Genomic DNA, 21,333 nt, shown 5'->3' on the forward strand with positions numbered 1-21,333 from the left:
TACATTGTGGTCACATGACAAATCATAAAAGTTAAAAAAGTTGTCAATTCAGCAAATACCTTTGGATTACAATTCTGAGCAATTTAAACAGGGATATTAAAAACAATGCTGTAGGAAAAGGGAGCCAAACAACGCGTTTTACTGGCAGAACACTACAGGATGCAACATATGAGGTGCGACAATAAAGTAATGAGACTGATGTGAAAAAAATGTTGCTTACCGTTTTATTCAAGTTTAGTGTTGCCTCCTTCAAAGTAGTTCCCTTCTGATTCCACACACTTTTTCAGCGCTTCTGTCATTGATGGTAACATTTCTGGAACTCATCTTCTGTAATGTCCTCCAAGACCCTCGTCACAGCTTTTTGGACATCTTGTGTTGTTTCAAAGTGGTGTCCCTTGACCGCCGTTTTGACTCTTGGAAACAGAAAAAAGTCGCATGGAGCGATATCTGGTGAATAAGGTGGTATGGGATGGCGCATTATCGTGATGCAGAATCCAATTATTAGCAATGTTGGCACGGACACGAAGAACTCTTTTATGAAGTCGTTCTAAAATTTCTTTGTAGTAATATTGGTTAACTGTTTGTCCAGGAGGCACCCACTCTTAATGAACAATTCCCTTGGAATCAAAGAAGCAGACGAGCATGCATTTCACTTTTGACTTTGACATGCGAACTTTTTTTTGTCTGAGTGATCCCTTTGAGCACCATTGCGAACTTTGGCGTTTTGTCTCTGGATCATACTGAAAAAAAACCAACTGTCATCACCAGTGATAACACGGCAAAACAATTCTGGATTGATTTTCCTTTGCTCTAACAGATCGGCTGCCACATTTTTCCGTGTTTCTTGCTGTTGTGGTGTGAGATTTTTTGGAACCATTTTTGCACAAATCTTTCTCATACCAAGATCTTCAGTTATTATTAGACGAACCGTTTCTCGATTGATGTTCAGTTCTTCTGCAATCATTTTCACGGATAATCTTCGATCAGATCGTACGAGTTCACCCACCCTGGCCAAGTTGACATCCGTCTGTGAGGTTGATGGTCGTCCACTGCGGTCTTCATCTTCAACATTCGTTCTGCCTTCACTAAACATTTTATGCCAACGAAAAACTTGAGGTCTTGACATAACCTCCTCTCCAAAAGCCTTCTGAAGCTTACCATAAGTTGTCGTCGCGTTTTCACCCAATTTAATGCAAAAAGAAATGGCATGTCGTTGCGCAATATTATGCGGTTCCATTTCGGTGGCGAACGACACAAACACGAGTCAACTTATTACAGCACAACTCACGACTGAGCAGTTACATCGATGTGCCGCTTGGACTAGAAGCATCTTATAGACCAAGGTCAAAGATATTGTGCCTCGCAAGCCTGCAGGGTTGCCACATCTTGCAAAGAAAATCAGTCTCATTACTTTATTGTCGCACCTCGTACACTTTAAGAAAACGACGCACCACGAAGGAATTATCTGAATAGGACAGAAATTGGTAAATGTGATGTGCATGTATAGACAAACAAATGAGTACAATTGCAGAAAAATTGGATGATTTACTCGAGGAAAGGAACTTCACAGATTGAGTAGGTCAGTAACGCACTGGTCCATCTCTGGTCCTTATGAAAGCAGTTACTCGGCTTGACATTGATTGACAGAGTTGTCAGATGTCCTTTTAAGTGATATCATGCCAGATTCTGTCCAATTGGCGGGTGAGGTTGAAATCCAGAGATGGCTGGAGGGACCTGACCACCATGCTCCAAACGTTCTCAATTGGAGAGAGATTCAACGATCTTGATAGATGAGGTAGGGTTTGGCAAGCACGAAGACCTTCGACATGTGCGTCCGGGCGTTACCTTGCTTAAATGTAAGCCCAGGATGGCTTTCCATGAAGGGCAACAAATCGGGGCGCAGAATATCGTCGACGTCATGCTGTGCTGGAGGGATGCCGCAGATGACAACGAAAGGGATCCTTTTATGAAAAGAAATGGCACCGTGGACCATCGCTTCTGGTTGTCGGGCTGAATGGCGGGCAACAGTCAGGTTTTTATCCCTCTGCTGACCGGGACGTCTCCACACACCTCTCCGCTGGTCATCGGAGCTCAGTTCGAAGTGGGACTCATCACTGAAGACAATTCTACTCCAGTAAGTGAAATTCCAAGCCGGAGACTGTCTGTTGACGCCTCAAATAGCAGTGGAATGTCAATGTAACTATCGCCGCCATACTGCCAGACAACCAGAAGTGATGGTCTGTGCCATTTCTTTTCATAGCAGGACAACTTTGGTTGACATCTGCGGCACCCTTACAGCACAGCGGTACGTCGGTGATATTCTCCACCCTGTTTTGTTATTCTTCAAGGCAAGCCACCCTGAGCTTACAGTTCAGCAAGATAATGGCCAATCGCACAAGGTGAGAGTTTCAACTGCTTGTCTTCATGTTTGCAAAATAGGTCGCAGGATTTCTCCCCAATTGAGCATGATGGTCAGAGCCCTCCAACTATTTCGGGATTTTGACGTTCAAGCACGCCAGTTGGACTGAATTTGGCACGATATCTCTCAGGATGACATTCAACAATTCTGTTAATCAATGCTAAGTCAAATAACTGTTTGCATAAGTGACAGAGGTGGACCAATGCGTTATTGACTTGCGCATTTTGTATTCTTTCTCTTGAGTAAACCATCCAGTTTTTCTGAAATGAACTCATTTGTTTCTCTGCACATGTAAATTTCTATACTTTCGAAAGGCGTTCGACTCAGTTCCGCACTGTAGCTTGCTCCGAAAAGTGCGCGCTTACGGTCTGTCCGATGACTTATGCGGTTGGATAGAAAGTTTTCTAACAGACAGAGAGCAGTATGTCGTCCTGAATGGGGTGACTTCAACAGAAACAAGCATAACTTCAGGTGTGCCCCAGGGCAGCTTAATAGGTCCGCTGCTTTTTACGGTTTACATAAACGATCTGGTTGATGGTATTGACAGCGGCATTATACTGTTTGCCGATGTTGCTGTAGTCTACAGGAAAGTAGTATCACACGAAAGTTGTGAACAAATCAATGAGGATTTGCAGAAAATAAATGCGTAGTGTAATGACTGGCTGTTATCTCTCTATATCAGTAAGTGTAACCAACTGCGTATAACAAGGCGAAAATCCCCATTAATGTAAGAGTACAAAATAAATGCCCAGTCTTTGGAAGCGGTAACATCGGTCAAGTATCTGGGTGTGACTATTCGAAATGATCTCAATTGGAATGATCAGATTAGACAATTAATGGGCAAGACGAACTCTAGTTTGCAGTTTATTGGTAGAATCCTGAAGCGATGCAGTCCTTCAACAAAGGAAATTGCTTACAATATGTTAGTTCGTCCAGTCTTAGAGTATTGTTCGTCTGTATGGGACCCTTGCCAGTAGGGTCTGATTAAAGAGATTGAGAAGGTCCAAAGAAGAGCGGCAAGATTCGTGACTGTTACATTTAGCCATCGCGAGAGCGTTAGAAATCTGATAGAAAGTTTGAAGTGGGACACACTTGCAGATAGACGACGTGCTAAACGGAAGGGGCTGCTCACTAAATTCCAAAATCCGATCTTCGCCGAGAATGTAGAGCATATATTATTACCACCAACTTTCAAATCGCGCAATGATCATCATTCAAACATAAGGGAAATTAGAGCTCGTACTGAGACTGAGGCGTTCAGACAGTCGTTTTTCCCTCGCGCGATCCGCGAGTGGAACGGGGGGGGGGGGGGAGAATATGACTTTGACGCGAATTGTGCCCTCCTCCACACACCACTTGGTGGCTAGTGGAGTATATATGTAGGTGTAGTTTGTAGTTGTAGATGTAGATTACATACATCGATTTCCGTCCCGTTTGGGTAATTCCTTCGTGATGCGAGTGTATCTGCTAAAGAGACTCGTCCAGTGATTTCCTCCTGCACACAGTACTATGGGGTCCTTACCAGACACCACTGATGGGAGACATTATAAAAGTTCGAAGAAGGGCTGCTCGCCGTTTTGCGTTATCACTCAATCGGGAATAGACTTTCGTGGCTATGATAAGCGAGTTTGTGTGACAATTGTTAAATCGAAGGAATTTTTAATTTCGAAGAGATCGTTCCACGAAATTTCAATGAACAGCTTTCGGATAAGAATGCCAAAATATATTGTTGACTCCCAACTACCTAGGGATAAATAAATGTCATGACAAAACGAGAGAAACCGGAGCTCTTTTAGGTACTCACGTTACCCGCGAGATGTTAGAGAGTAGAATGGTAGCGAAATAGTTTTTGAAATTGATTTTGTGTATTCTCTACCAAACACATAAGTGTGAATTGAAGGGTAATCATGTAGATGTAAGCGTTCTCCCAAATTCAGTTTCGCCAATATCGCTTCTAGTTGATCATGTAAACACTATAACACTAATTCTGGAAGTGTGGGTTTAGTTGCCGGATTTCAGTTTCCAAAATCGATTTACGCTCTATACAAACATTTTACCGTTTTTGAATTGTAGCTGAATTCTCAAACTGCCACTTACTTTTGGAAAATGTCTGTTAATGTGAACGAAGTAATTTGCGTGAAGTGGAGGAAAAGAAGTATTCGACTGATCACATTGCAATTCATTTCACTTATTTTATGAATTAAAAACGTATTTTAGGAGGTGGAATGAGGTTATAAATGTAGATATATTTCTTTATTTTATAAAATGTAAGTTCTGAGCGAAAATCCTACGAGGAGTAATCATATTATTATAACCTTAAAAAAATAACGTTCTTGATTTAAATTTGAATTACGAGTAAATTGTTTCTTGCTCTACTGATTTTTGTTTATTTCTAACTAGTTTTCGGCTCGTTGGACCGTCTACAGGAAACAACTGACTAGCAAGGGACACTAGATCTTACGTAACTAAACATTGTAAACAAAGATACAATAAATACACCAGCACGGATTGCTGTGCACCAAACTTGTTTTTTAGCGTTGTAAATCACACTTTAAGTAACAACATTAAACGCAATAAATAATTAAACTGCGTAATATTAACGTATTACAGATTAAATGGTTATAAATATAAGTTTGTGACATCATGCGAATATTTGAGAAACTGTCAAACTCAACACTCTCCAATTATGTTATGCATCAAATACGTTTTTTAACATTGTAAATAACACATTAGGCAATGGACAATATTGTTGTTTTGTTGTGGTCTTCAGTCCTGAGACTGGTTTGATGCAGCTCTCCATGCTACTCTATCAATAGGTATTTATTATTGGTATTGGACAATATTAAACACAATAAATAATTAAAATGTATAACGTTACAGTGCAACAGGTTATATGGTTGATGCTATAGTTTGTAAGATCGTGACATCGGTTGAGAACTGTCTGACAGTACTAGTCACTTACGTCGTGCAGCAAATATGTCTTACATTGTAAATTACACTTTACGCAATTGTCAATATTATACACACTATATGTTTAAAACACACAATACTGCAGTATTACAAGTTATATTTTTTCGGTATTAGAGTCTATGAGATGAGCAAGGTAAGGAATAGGACATTCTATAATGTTTTAATTTTGTGTAGCAGTGTCTGTAATTGCGACGGTCTGTGGGTATGTGTTTGTCTGACTGCATCATGTGAAGCTTAAAAGTGTTCTACCAAGAAGTGACAGAAGAATCCGAAATAATGTTCTGGGATTTTTTTTCTTTGGATTGTCACAGTGTTTATTCTTTCAAACATGCATGCGAATATTTATTTGATTATTTGTTTCTTAGTACAAACATGTCTGCAGTCCTGCTACACGTTGAAATCGACGTGGCCCACTAGTACCGTAGCATATCGGTGGAGGAGCCAAAACACAACTACGTAGCCCATTCATAAATTGAAGTATCGTTCGGTGATTCGTCTTTTACATTTGAAGGAGAACAACGCTGCCACAATTAATGATGAGTTGGTGAAAATGTACTGCAATAGTGCAACGTTATATGACACAGTGGTTAAATGGATCAGACACTTTCATTGTGGCCAGGTCGAGTCGGAATGACTTGGCAGACCACGTCTCAGTGCAGAACAGGAAATCACAAGAGGAGGTGTGAGGTGTTGGTTGAGCTGTTTAGCTAAGATGCTACAAGTCTGATCTCTGGTGATCTGCAGGGAAGAGTAAGGTAGTGGTCACTATAACAATTAAGTTTATTGCAGTAACGCAACAGCGATTTACCCACTGAATCAAACTTATAACCACAGAATAAGTGGACAAAGCTACAGCCTTGGCACCGGTAGGTAGACACATGGCAGATTAATTTGAAACTATATCACAGATATGGCCAATAACTGTGTAAATGGTTAGTGATTGAAAGAAAGAGCCCTGGAAAAGTAAGAACGATCACCAACAGATTCACCAAAGTGCATGGTGGATGCAATTAGCTGGCTGCGAATTTAAACCCTAATACAATTTAACTAGCTTTGGATCCCCATCTCCTCGGTGATTGCATTGACAGCTCATGCTTACCACTACTAAACGGCGTGAGTGTGGAAGACAGATGTGGCAGCGGCTGGAAAAGTCGGCTTGACCACTGTACTCTGCTCTAAGTCAGAGACTTCCTTCTGTACAGCTCTCTGCGACGACCTGGAGCAAGTGTTCCCTACGACCTCTCTCCGAAACCCGGCTGATTCTGCTAGTGTAGGAGTCTTGTTGGCCTCATCTTGTGAGTTCTGACCAATATTAACTTTATAAACAAGTTTAAAAAATTCCTACTCTGACGTATTTTGTTGTGATTAACCAATAATGGTGTGGTATGGTGAGGAAGGCAGAAAATCTCTCAAATTACGTGACAGTTTTCTAAGTCTAGCCAGTTAAAACCCTAGCCCCGTGACATGGGCAGCAAAACACGCCTTCTACCGAAATAATTACTTTGAAAGAACCACAGACTCCCTTACTTGCATTTAAACGAAGATCCCCGTGCAGATATGACCAACGGCCAGATCAGTGGTCTCAAGGTCTGAATTTTTGACATGGATTTCAGTTCTTTCCTCGCCAACAAGGATTTATTCTAGTGTCTTGCACAATGCAGTTTTTATGGATCACAGGTTGCCCTTTTTGCGCATGTTCTGTGGGAACATGGGACACTGTGATTTCCCTGTTCTGTACGTGTTTGAGGGCAGCTTTCAATGTCAAACAAGTTTGTGACACTCAGGTCTTTGTAAGTTAACATCCCTGCCATGAGACAACAAAAGAAACAGCCCAAGCCTGCTGCAAAATAATAGGTCTCCTTCACGATAGTAAAAGGATAGGAGAAGAAGAAGTAACTAGCAGTGAAATCATTGGCAGTAGTGAATATCCTCTGCCGGTTCCACGCAGAGTTAAAAGATGACTATACTCAGGACTGGAATGTGCATATTACATTATAAAAATTCTTTGCGTGACATTTTTGGTGTAAAATGCCGTGTAACAGAAGTGCTTTTGATGGACAACCAGCGTATCAGAATGTAGAAGCAGAAAAACTGAGACTCAGTCACGGATCAGTTTTCAACATCTTGTACAACATTTTCAATCTGACGATGGCCACCACCTGCTGAGTTTCACAACTGATCACACACATCCAAAAAGTCCACCGAACCAACAAGGCAGTGTGAATGTTCAATATACGTAAGACCGATCCTGATAACTTCTTTAGCCAGTTAATCTCATGGACTAGTATCACTATGACTCCAAGCAATGGATACATATGGATTTACCACCACCATCAAAAAGGTGAAAACCCAACCATCATGGGGCACAGCGATGCTGAGTTTTTTTTCTTTATTGTCATGGTATGCTGCTAACAGATCATGCTTCTAAGAAGCAAACGTCACAGGAGCATACTAATGACATCTGATGACAGGGTTATGGAAGACTGTCAAGATGAAGTGTTTTGGGGTGCAATCCAAGGAAGCTTTTTGGTTAACGATGACGACTCGGCTATTTCTGCCCAGGAAACAGTCGAATATGTTGAAGTTTTGCCATACATCCTCCCCACTCGGTTATCTCCTGACATGACTTCTCTCTCCTTCTTTAGATGAAGCAACCATTGGGTGACAAGCACTTTTAAAGTAATTACGAGATGATTTTCGAGGTGAAAGGTGTCCTGAACAACCAAAATGTGGATTTGTACAACCAGGGTCACTGCAGAGTTATCCTGTCGTTGCGAAAAATGTGTCGCATTGAAGGACGAATATGCAGAGAAAGGCTAACATGGGATTTCATGGTCACTTCTTGATTCTTTCGAGGCAGTAATTAAAGCTTTATGTCTATCCCTCCTATTTTCAGTCATATATTTTCTGCGACTGGTGTTTCGTGAAAGAGACGAGATGTGTTACAGTGTGTTTTTGGCCACTCACCAGCGACACGGCGCCTACGATGATGGAGCCCAGCCGGACGGAGAACCAGAAGCAGAAGCTGTACATGACCGGCATGGCGCCGGCCCGCGGTCACGGGCGCCAGCCCGCTGCAGCACACGTTGCAGTTCCTGGAAGAACAAGCAGTCGTGTTGCCGGTAAAAGGACTCCTGTTTCGTAGGACCCGTAGGTTGAGTCGCTTTACTGTATTGGCATCTGACCCCGAGATAGCCATTCGCATATCGGAAATAATATTTATGGGAATTATTGTGCCAGAGTAGGTGTCGGCATACATCTACATCTACAACCTACATGTCTACTCTGCAATTCACATTTAAGTGCTTGGCAGAGGGTTCATCGAACCAGAATCATACTATCTCTCCACCATACCACTCCCGAACAGCACGCGGGAAAAACGAACATCTAAACCTCTCTGTTCGAGCTCTGATTTCTCTTATTTTATTTTGATGATCATTCCTACCTATGTAGGTTGGGCTCAACAAAATATTTTCGCATTCGGAAGAGAAAGTTGGTGACTGAAACTTCGTAAATAGATCTCGCCGCGACGAAAAACGTCTTTGCTTTAATGACTTCCATCCCAGCTCTCGTATCATATCTGCCACACTCTCTCCCCTTTTACGTGATAATACAAAACGAGCTGCCCTTTTTTGCACCATTTCGATGTCCTCCGTCAATCCAACCTGGTAAGGATCCCACACCGCGCAGCAACATTCTAACAGAGGACGAACGAGTGTAGTGTAAGCTGTCTCTTTAGTAGACTTGTTGCATCTTCTAAGTGTCCTGCCAATGAAACGCAACCTTTGGCTCGCCTTCCCCACAATATTATCTATGTGGTCTTCCCAACTGAAGTTGTTCGTAATTTTAACACCCAGGTACTTAGTTGAATTGACAGCCTTGAGAATTGTACTATTTATCGAGTAATCGAATTCCAACGGATTTCTTTTGGAACTCATGTGGATCATCTCACACTTTTCCTTATTTAGCGTCAACTGCCACCTGCCACACCATACAGCAATCTTTTCTAAATCGCTTTGCAACTGATACTGGTCTTCGGATGAACTTACTAGACGGTAAATTACAGCATCATCTGGGAACAACCTAAGAGAACTGCTCAGATTGTCACCCAGGTCATTTATATAGATCAGGAAATAGCAGAGGTCCCAGGACGCTTCCCTGGGGAACACCTGATATCACTTCAGTTTTACTCGATGATTTGCCGTCTATTACTACGAACTGCGACCTTCCTGACAGGAAATCACGAATCCAGTCGCACAACTGAGACGATACCCCATAGGCCCGCAGCTTGATTAGAAGTCGCTTGTTAGGAACGGTGTCAAAAGCTTTCCGGAAATCTAGAAATACGGAATCAACTTGAGCTCCCCTGTCGATATGCGTCTGTGTCTGTATCGCGGATCATATTTTGTATTGTTCTGTGTGCCTTAATTCACCTCGAGATGTTCTGAGGAAGTTAACAGCATTAGTCAAATATATTTTCCTTCGCTTACGTATGAGTTCTTTTTAACCAGACACTGAACATTGTTTTACCTGTTCTAGGCTTTGATTTGATGATGGCTGCAGTATCCGGCCTTTCGCCTGACCACATACCACCTCGGAACACACGTGCGGCTGGCGGGTTGCCAAACTCTTAGGCGCCCTCTACCAAAACCAGCGGTATACAGAGACTCGTCGTACGCACCGCGCTGTGCACATGCCAGGCCACAACAGCAACCTTTCCGTCTGCGTACTCGAAGAACAACAGCAATATAAACTTTAAAGTTAAAATCTTCTGGGTTGTTGGGCCACGTCATATTTCTTTCCAAAATAATCGACATTTCGACCCCTCTGCTGGAATCTCTTTCAGGATGTTTTGGTGTCCACTCCTGAAGACGATCGCAGCAGAGAAGTCGAAACGTCGATTGTTTTGGAAAGAAATATGACTCGGCCTTACAATCCAGAAGATTTTAACTTAAATGACAATGGCTACGAAAGTCTGCATAATATAAACTTTCTTCTGTGTACAGGTGAGACTCCTGTAGACTCCGCGAGAGTCGCCATTATCACCCGCTACCAGAGCGATCAAGTAGCGGCACTACATTTCGTCCGCGCGTCACGTGACCCGCATAGAAATCCATCCGCCTGATTACGCCGTATGCTGCCTACAGCCCATCAAGTGGAAGCGACCTTCGAGCAGAAGCCGAGCCAATCAGGCTCAAAGGTCACTGGCCACATCACCGACCAGGACTCCGGCAACATAAACGGCCATGAGACCGGATACATCGCTAACTATGTCACCAACCTGACATCCACCCTACAGCGATCAAGACTCCTATATTGACTATCGTGAGAATCTTTAGTCCTACCAGAAGTGGCTTGACCTCCCTACCTTCCCCGTTTGGCCCCATCTCATTTTTATCTGTCTCCAAAACTTGAAGATTACTTTGATAGTGATGAAGGAATGCAAGCAGAAGTGAGGTTGTGTCGGTCAACAAACATTATACAGTGATGGTATCAGCAAACGGTTGTCTTATTGGGAGAAACGTGTTCGTTGCCAGGGTGACTGTGTTGAGAAATAAATACGTAGACATGAAAAATAAAGGTGTAGAATGTTAATAGCGTTTGTTTTATTTAAAAGACTTTAACAGCTTTAGCATAGAAAATTCGGAGGCGTTACTTTTCAGCGCGCCATAGTACAAAGGTTTGCTGTAGTTGTCTAAAGATATCTATGACATGTCATCATATAGGTGTGATAATAATTTGTAGCTTCCATTCCTTTCACGGTTTTTTCCTGCTTTATAGCATTAATGCGAGCTGTACTTTTTGTAGCACAAAAAATAAGTACGCTATGTATTTTCAAAACATTTAGTATATTTTCAGAGAATCAGTAATCTTCTTTCCTCTTTTTCCTGATCTTATCTCACATCTTCACGGAATCTGCATGTCAGTCTGGATTTGACAGTGTCAGTGCTAGAGGGAGGCCGGATGCTCTCCCTTTCGTCACCTCTCCCCCCCCCCCCACCTCCCTCACTCCCTCTTCTCTGGATGCAATTTCTGAAGCCTATCTGTCTGAATCTGGTGTGAAAGTGTAAGAACGTATTCTAAATGTTTGTTAATGGTGTTAATGAGCCGTGACGTGGGTACTAGCCTGTTATTTACCTAATCAGTGTGGAAAACCGCCTAAAAATAACATACAGCCTGGCGGGCACACCGACACTTGTTAATCCGCCGGGTGGGTTTAATCCGGGTCCGACACGCCATCCCGAATCTCGGAAAAGGCGTGCTGACGCGAGTGGCTGCCCGGGCGGATCAGAATCAATAACCTTCTAAAAAGCATTTTCGAGAGGTTCTGTTAATACATTCTTGTAATACTATTTGTGGCCTCAATGAAATGAGCTGATCCTGCTATTGTTCCAAACTGTGTGGGAGATGATTCCATTCCACAAAAAGCAGAGGCTCTTTAATCGAAACTTGGAGACCATTTTTGTAGTATGTCTCTTCGTTAATTGAATTAAATAGTTTTTTCATTAAATAAAAATTAACCGAAAACGTAATTTATCACCAATAACACAGAAGTGTAATTTTTCTGTCAGAATTCACACACTTAAATGCCTCCGATAATTCATAATAATATCCAGTCTCTGGATTTCGGAAATTAATCTAGTGTAGTATTGTGTTCAAGTTTGGATTTCAACACGTCACGAATTCTACGAGCCTCACAACTCTACCGGATGAGAAGGAACTGTACATAACAATTTCCCACGAAATGAGTATCTTTAACAAAATCGGAAAACATGAACACATCACCACTTTCTGGAGAGTATTTCCGTTTAATCTCCACCGTATGATAGGAAAGTAACACCCTGCCTTACGGACAAGAGACTTCAGATTGTACACGACAGCAGGTCATCCTGCGGGGAGATATTGCCCATCTGCGTGCGCCTGAGAGGTATTTTTCACGACATAAACACGGTCCTGACGAGGTCCGAGATTGCAGCGAAGCGATAGAGGAAATAACGAGCATTGGGTGGAGTAAGTATTACGCTGAGAGAAACGAGGCGATGCATCGCTTGTCACGTTATCGACCGGCCAGCCTGCTTTCAGTATGTTGTATGGCAGTTTTTCAGAGCTTGGTAAACGTACGTTACGTATGAGATTTTAAGAGTTATAGCAAATTTCGTCGTCTGCTTTTGTGTAAACGATAGGATACTTGAAATTTAACTGAAGGCTTCAATTTAGGAAATCATTCTCCTCACCAACAAGTGAAGTTATGCATATTGATATCGCTATTAATAGATACTTCGAGCAACTACAAGTATCGGGATAACTTCTTTAAAAAATTTTCTTCTCTACTTCCGAGTACCTTCTGCTTGCGTCACTTAAATAACCCAAGTTTTTCTTCCACTGTCTGCAATTATGCCTAATTTCTCTTCAGTAATGTCGTTCGTTTCCGAAACGTGTCTGGTCAATTTTCCTTTCCTCTAGTAAATCGCAACCAACATATAATACCGTCTTCTTTTGCACATATTTTTAGTACCTCTTCACTTACCGTCTTCTCCATTCATTTCAGTTTTTCAGTTTCCTCCCAGCAGCATTTCATAAAACTGTCTAAGTTTTTAATTTATTCTTCGTCACTGTTTAAGCTAGAGAGCACCGCATTGTGCAGGCATAGCATTTTATTTGCGAGCAGCAACAGATACAAGTCAAATATCTTTAATGTTTCTCAGTTTACGAACATATCTTTTAACCTATGCTGCGTGAGAAAGTAGGGTATCTGTATTTGAAGATCTGGAGACCAAAAAAGTGGTAACAGACTTTTGATTCTATACTGTGTAGTTGTTCTATTTGAGGTATGAAGAGAAACTATCCATAAGACGCGTTCTCAGATTCAGAGGATGACTTTGGTTGTTTAAATTATGTAAATTTTCACTGGATCAAAGTTGAATCCACTATCACCTAATCTAGTAAAATAACAGCGGAGACTTTAAACCGTCTACTTCGTATTCTTCTCATCACTTCGACTCAAATGATTTCGATGTCAAAGGAATGTTGAAGTTGCTCATTTTTCTCGTTGATAGATATTTGGCAGATTCGTAATATCGGTACCTAATTACCGAATGTCTCCAAACATATGACTGTTTTGAAAATAAATTTAATAGATGAACAACTAGTCCGTAACTGTTTCAAGTAGCTGTTATGCATCATGTATACTTCTACCAGCGTACTATTATGTTGACATTACGACTGTGGCTTTATGTGTCCTTCCAGAAATGTTATTCAGCATTTATGGAATTTTAGCCACTTTTCAACATTATTTGCACAGTCCGGTGTTTTCTACTTTTCACCGAATTTTCAGGTAATTGTTGGATTAATTGTGAACGTACATTTTGTGTGGCCAATGCAGTATTTTCCTGATTGGCGATTCCATAGAGTGCTGTGTGGACAATGACCATATACGTGAAATTAAAGAGAAGGTCAGAGTTGGCCGTAATATTGATGGTTTATGGACAGCAAAATCGATTTTTAATCACATAGGGATCATCTTCACTGCTGTGGTGTACAAATTGAACTCATAGGCACTGGTGTCAAGTTATTATCAGTAACCAAAGCTTATGAACTACTATTATTCGGCTTATGAAACGATCACAATAACTGAACTACTATTATTCGGTTATTGTGATCGTTCCATAAGCTTTGGTTATTGATAATCACTTGACACCAGTGCCTGTGAGTTTGATTTGCACACCACAGCACTGAAGATGATCACTATGTGATTGAAAATCGATTTTGCTGTCAATAAACCATCAATATTACGGCCATGCTGACCTTCTCTCTAATTGCAGTATTTTCCGTTGTTTTTGTATGCCTACGCCGCTGACCACTACCGAATCTTCCACGATTAGACAGCTTCTACATAACATGCAAGATTATGGAAACTTCATTTATCTATTTCACGGCCTGTATTTTTTTCCGGCAGTAATAGTCCAAACCTTTTATCAAAAATAGCATTTTTCTTGTGACAAAGTCTTCATCAGATATTTTAACTCGCCAGGAAGTCACAAGACCGCAAAAACTCCTCGAAAGGGTACAATATTGATGGAGAATTTCTTATCCTAATACTATATCCACGAGAAGTTACATATTTTTATGCATAAGGTATTCCCCAAGAATCTTTTATTCACGCAGGTAGCCCACATATTTGAAACATTTCTGAAACGCTCTCCAAAAGTATCCGCAACCATTATCTAAAAAATATTTGCTTGATTAACTCAAAATAGAGCTCCCAGAAACAGAAATCATAAACAAGATATGTTCTGCCACGTGAAGAACTGAAGATTCGTCCAATGTGAAAAAGAAATGATAAAGAAGTTGATTATAATCACCTGTCTGCTGTCCGTCCCGAAGTAGTGGGGTGGAGGGGGGGGGGGGAGTAATGGATTGGCGCGATGCCTGCTAAGCACTGAGACGCCTTTCCTTTTGTATCAAGACGACACGAAAGCAAAGCCGTCGCTTGAAATACTCCGATGGCTACGTCGATATCTGCAGCGTGACAGGAGCGAAGTCTACAGAGAATTGCAACCGGATTACTCAGCTCTGACACTTTCTGATCGAACGCTTCCCGTTCAAATTCACGTCGAAGCTGGCGCTGACATCCCCTAAAAGCGAAGTTATTACTCTAAGTAGTTCGGCAATGCAGATAGGGTAAGGTATTAATTGTAACGCAGGCGGCAGTCAAATTTGGCATACCGTAAAAAGAAATTAAACAACTCAAGCTAACAGTTTCTTAATGTTCGAACAGAGTCCTTGACATAAAATTAGAGGGATTTTATTAGTTTTATTTTCCGTTAGTATCACTTGGCAGAAACCATGTGGCCTCCACATTATTTCACCTGGTCCACATGTAGTGTTCACACTATTTTTTTCTTTCTTATCGTCACGAGCCTCCTGGCCGATTTGATGTGGCTCGCCACAATTCCTCTCCTGTGTCATCCTTTTCATCTCAGGTAGGCACTTTTCCCCAACGTTCTCCATTATTTGTTGAATATATATAATCTCTGTTACACTTTATAGTTTTGGCCTTCTCTGGTTTCCTTTATTGCCTTAGAAGTTATTCCCTGATATCTTAACTCGCAAAATACCTTGACATGATCTCTTATACACAATATTTGATACAGACAGAAATTGTTCAGTAGCGAATTATCACTTCAGTAGTAATGTTCTAACTAAGTCTGTATCGGCACTGCAACAGTAGTGTGTTGATGGTTCCACGAACAAGTCTGTTTATTAATATGGCATATTTCAATATGGTATCTCTATAGTCCACTGCACTTGCTGGTAATTTCGTAACTGCGACAGTTGATTGTATAACACGACTGTTGACAGGAGGATGCGACTGACTACAGCCCTGGCTGGTGTCTGTGGGAGTTGTGGCAAAGTAGTTCTTTCGCAGAACGTGACCTCAGTTGAACAGCCGTCAAGACTTGGCCTGCTTCTGCATCGCCTATTGCGCAGGCAACCTGGAACAGAGCGATGTGGGAAGGGATGTATCCGGCTGTCCAAAGAGCAAAACACACATCTCACTTCCTAATCTGATTCCTTCCTTCAGCTTTGCCAGATTTAATTCGACTACATTCAGTTACTTTGTTTTACTTTTGTTGATGATCATCTTATAACGTTTCTGAAAGTCCTTTGAAAGTAGAGAAATCTTATGTTACCGTACTATTCCTGTTTCTGAGATTATGATTGCTAATGAGGGCTCCTACCTTTTTCCTCATGGGAGTTTATCTTTATCTTGTCGTACACATCGTAAGATAAATTCAGACTGTAGTGTCCATTTATGGGTGAAGGCAAGTGGTCCTTCTTCTTTGGAAGATTGTCGCATTGTGGGTGATTGTACTTTATATAATTCGTTCGACTGATCTCCAAGTCATTTTCTGTTTTTGACAGATTTACTATGTCGTCAGCAAGTATCATAGTTTTTATTTCTTCTCTCAGAACTTTAATTCCTTTTCCAAATTTCTCCTTGATTTCCTTTATTGCTTGCTCAGTGAACACACTGAATAACATCAGGTTGACTCTCTTCATTCTCAACAAATGCTTCCTCTTCACGTCGCTGGACACTGATGCCTGATTTCTGTATAACTTGTCAATAACTGTATACTCCTTGAATTAAATCCCAGCTATTGAAGAATCACAAGAAGAGGAGGTATACTTGGAACAGACCGGCAGATACGGGAAGATTCCAGTTAGATGACATCATGATCAGGCAGAGATTCCGAGATAGGATATTGAATTGTGAGGCGTACCCAGGAGCAGATATAGACCCAGATCACAATTTAGTAGTGATGAAGAATATGCTGAAGTGTAGGAGACTAGTTAGGAAGAGTCAGTGCGCAAAGAAGTGGGATAGGGAAGTATTAAGGAATGAAGAGATAAGCTTTCAGTTCAAAAATGGCTCTGAGCACTATGGGACTTAACAACTGTGGTCATCAGTCCCCTAGAACTTAGAACTACTTAAACCTAACTAACCTAAGGACATCACACACATCCATGCCCGAGGCAGGATTCGAACCTGCGACCGTAGCGGTCACGTGGTTCCAGACTGAAGCACCTAAACCGCACGGCCACACCGGCCGGCTAAGCTTTTAGTTCTCTGAGGCTATAGATACTGCGATAATTAATAGCTCAGTAGGCGGTTCAGTTGAAGAAGAATGAGCATCTCTAAAAGGGGCAATCACATAAGTTCGAAAGAAAGACATACGTACAAGGAAGGTAACTGCGAGGAACCAGAAATAAAAGAAATACTTCACTTATCGACGAAAGAAGGAAATACAAAAATGTTAAGGGAAATTCAGGTGCACAGAAATACAAGCCACTTAGGAATGAAATAAAGAGGAAGTGCAGGGAAGCTAAGGCGAAATGGTTGCACAAAAATGTGAAGAAATCGAAAAAGTTATGACTGTTAGGACTGACTCGGCATATAGAATAGACAAAACAAACTTTGGTAAAATTAAAAGCAAGGGCATTAAAATTAAGAGTGCAATAGGAATTCCACTGTTAAATGTAGGGGAGAGAGCGGATCGGTGGAAAGAGGACACTGAAGACCTTTATGAGGCGGAGAACTTGTCTGATGACGTGATGCATGAAGAAATAGGTCGACAGGGAAGAGATAGGAGATTCCGTATTAGAACCAGAATTCAAAACAGCTTTGGACTACATAAGATCAAGTAAGGCAGAAGGGATGTATGACATTCCAACGGAATTTCTAAAATCTTTGGTAAAAGTGGCAACAAAACGACTACTCACGTCGATGTGTAAGATATATGAGACTGGCGATATACCATCAAACTTCCGGAAAAACATTATCTACATAGTTCCGAAGACAGCAACAGCCGACAAGTACGAGAATTATCGTACAGTCATTTTAACAACCCATGCATCAAAGTTGCTGACAAGAATGTTATACAGAATAATAGAAAAGAAAATTGAGGACCTGTTAGACGGCCGTTGTGAGCGAGCGGTTGTAGGCACTTCAGTCTGAAACCGCGCGGCCGCTACGGTCGCAGCTTCGAATCCTGCCTCGGGCATGGATGTGTGTGATGTCCTTAGGTTAGTTAGGTTTAAGTAGTTCTAAGTTCTAGGGGACTGATGACCTCAGATGTTAAGTCCCATAGTGCTCAGAGCCATTTGAACCATTTTGGGGATCTGTGCGATCAGTTTGACATTAGTAAAGGAAAAGGCACCAGATAGGTAGTTCTGACGTTGCGGTTAGATAATGGAGCAAGACTGAAGAAAAATTAAGATACATTCATAGGATTTATCGACATGGAAAAAGAACTCGACAATATGAAATGGTACAAAATGTTCGAAATTCCGATTAAATAGGGAAAGAAGGGTAACATACAATATGTACAAGAACCAAGAGGGAGCAATAAGACTGGAAGACGAAGAACGAAGTGCTCGGACTAAAAAGGGTGTAAGACAGACAAGTAGTCCTCGCCCCTACTGTTCAATATAGACATCGAAGAAGCAATGACGGAAATAAAATAAATGAAATTGCCTCCAAGTCTCTTCCACGTATACAACCTCCTTTCAGTATTATTAAACCAAGTATTAGCAATGATTAAATTGTACTCTGAGCAAAATTTTAGCAGCTGATTTCCCCTTTCATTCCTCTCTCTCAGTCCTTGTTCTCGTACTGTTTTTTCTTGCCTTCCTCTTCCTCAAGTTCCGATTCGAACTTAAAATTTCGCCTCCCCTACCTATCTGAATAATTTCTATTATCTTTTCATACATTCTGTCAATATCTTTATCACCTTCGTAGCTAATTGGCATACAATTTGCAGTAGTATTGTGGGTCTTGGCCTCGTGCCTGTCCTGGCTACTATAACACATTCACTATGCTGTTCATAGAAGCTTACACACATTCCTATTTTTCTTATTTATTATTAGACGTACACCTGAATTACTCCTCTTTCATTTAGGATTTATAACCCTGTATTCACTTTCTAACATTCTGCGTGGTATCTGTTTGTTCTAAGTCGTGTCTCCCTACCACTTTCGCGCAACGACGCTCTGGGCGGGTTTTTTTTTTAGGGAATTGACTAGTTTGAACCTGGGACCTGTTGCTGGTAAGGAGACGCCAGACCACACATGACATGTAGAGTTTAGATGAGTTCAGTGAGACAAGCGATGATATAATCAAATACTTAATGATTTCAGCGTCAGCTCCACTGCACTCCCTGTAAAAGAATCTTAATAGTAACTAAATTTAGTGGAAGGGGTTCAAGGCTTTCCTATTTTTAGTTAGCTGGTAAAATAACGTCGAAAAAGCATTTAAGTTTACCATTGGAATTTTTATTCTACTTACAAAACATTGTTTATAAATAGCACTATTAAAAAAAGGAAATATTTTAATACAGGATGATAAAAACCAACTGCGTTCAACAAAAATGTGAACGAATATTCCCTGAATGGGTTTCCAAGTTCTATAATGAATTGAAGGATGACCTATGCCATATCATATCTATAATCTAGGTTTAAATTAAGTTTCATAAAAGAGAAAACTATCAAAAATGGTCTACAGTGACCCTCAATTATCTTTAATTACTTATTTAACTTGTCGTAAATTACAGTGGCTGATGTGGCTTCTCAATAATTATATAACAGAAAAATCGTTGCGTTTCAGATTTTAACTTACGTAGCAAATGTGAATACCATGAGCTTCAATTGATGATCGACACTAGTATTACGCAAAAAGGGGATGTAACAGATGAGACTTCTGCAGTTCTGAGTGAAGCCTTATGCGCTCTTATGCGGCATCGCGTGCGTTCATTACCTTTTCGGTGGTTAGGCAGCGTCAGGGGGCGGCGGGCGGCGCAGCTCCACACACCTCGCTGTCTCGGAAGCAACTCTCTCTAACCTCTTCTTACTACAATTTCCCAAAGTTGGTTTAAGAAAAAGGTATCTGGCTGTGTTTTCAACTGACCAATCAGGGTCTCAATGTTAACCTTAAGCTCCACCTACAAAAATTCTGTCTACCCAATGAGAAACGTTATACTCTTTGTGGTGGGGCAATGTTTTTAATGTTTGCTACGTAACAGAGACACGTATAGTCTCACACTAAAACTTGCAGCTGGTGTGGCCCTTTTAGTGTTATAGTAAGATCTATACTGTTCTTCTGGAGGGCTCTGACTTTGAATATGGGCTGGGCTGGGGGGGGGGGGGGGGGGGGCTGGTCTTGGCGGTCGGCGGGCGATGTGGTTGTCCGTCCCTTATCGTAGGGCCTTCCTAGCTTACACGACTCTGCTCTCGGCTTCTCTTCTCGTTTCCCCCCTCGGAACTGCGTCTGTTTCACAGTGGGAAGGTATGACATGCATTTAGGCATTCTTGTGTTAGTCTGTGGTATTCCCTTTGCACACTCGTTGATCGTATTACTTTGGTTAATTTAATGTCAGGATTTATTCGGAGTTATGTGAGATACTGCCGGATTTGCTATCATGTCAGGGTTTTCATAGAAGGTGTTGGATTTGCCTGACACCTTACAACCTGACCAGAAGTCCTGTTTTTCCCGTCACCGAACTTCAATGATTCGCATTGTATCTAACTTCAACTTATCCATTTCTCCTTTTATACTTGCCAATCCGGTTAAGGGACCTAACATACCTCGCTCTAGCCCGTAGAATGCGTTTTGTTTTTCCTGATGACGCCGCCCTCCTGAGTAGCCCCAACCCGAAGATCCGAATAGGGAACTATTTTAACTTTGGAATATTTTACCCAAGAGAATACCAGAAAGTCATACAGTAGTACTGCATACCCTTGTGAAAAATAATAGCTACTATTTCCTCTTCCTTTCAGATATTCGCAGTATCTGCAGAGCAAGGTCACGTGAACTAAAAGTTACAAGGCCAAATCAGACTGTTGCCCCCAGCCATCCCCCTCCCTCTCCCCACACCCCACCTTGCCTTTATGGTTGCACGTGTGGCTATATGTATTGTTGGGGCATACAAGCCACCTCGCCTTGGTAAAATCCATGGTTCACTGGGAGTTGTGTGATAGGTGGGGGTGGATACATAGTCCTACATTCTAACCTTATCTCATCTAAGAAAACGCTAAAAGCGGAAGGCTATGGACACATTTCTCACCATTACAGGAACGAGTTGGAGACGATGGTTGTTTGTATCAGCATGACAATGCACCCTGCATGTGTGAGGCAATCTTTTGCGAAACGTCCATAGCCCGTGGTCTCGCAGTCGCGTTCTCGCTTGCCGGACACTGGGCCCCAGGTTTGATTCCCGGCGGGGTCTTGGATTTTCACTTGCCTCTAGATGACTGGGTGTTTGTGTTGTCCTCATCATTTCATCATCATTCTTGAAAGTGGCGAGATTGGGGTAGCAAAGGTTGGGAATTTGTATGGGTGCTGATAACCACGCAGTTGAGCGCCCCACAAACCAAACATCATCAAC

General features: G+C 41.6%; 1 protein-coding gene across 1 annotated transcript in view; it reads right to left on the reverse strand.

Moving 5' to 3' along the window:
* Nucleotides 1-21,333, reverse strand: part of LOC126094875 (uncharacterized) — a 112,564-nt gene that overhangs the window by 57,903 nt on the left and 33,328 nt on the right. The window contains exon 2 of the mRNA XM_049909506.1: nt 8,357-8,484. Within this exon, the coding sequence (XP_049765463.1) occupies nt 8,357-8,431 (75 nt within the window). The 5' untranslated portion in view covers nt 8,432-8,484. The remainder of the gene's footprint in view (nt 1-8,356; nt 8,485-21,333) is intronic.

The sequence above is a fragment of the Schistocerca cancellata genome, chromosome 8, assembly GCF_023864275.1.
Source record: "Schistocerca cancellata isolate TAMUIC-IGC-003103 chromosome 8, iqSchCanc2.1, whole genome shotgun sequence".
NCBI classification, from domain to species: domain Eukaryota; kingdom Metazoa; phylum Arthropoda; class Insecta; order Orthoptera; family Acrididae; genus Schistocerca; species Schistocerca cancellata.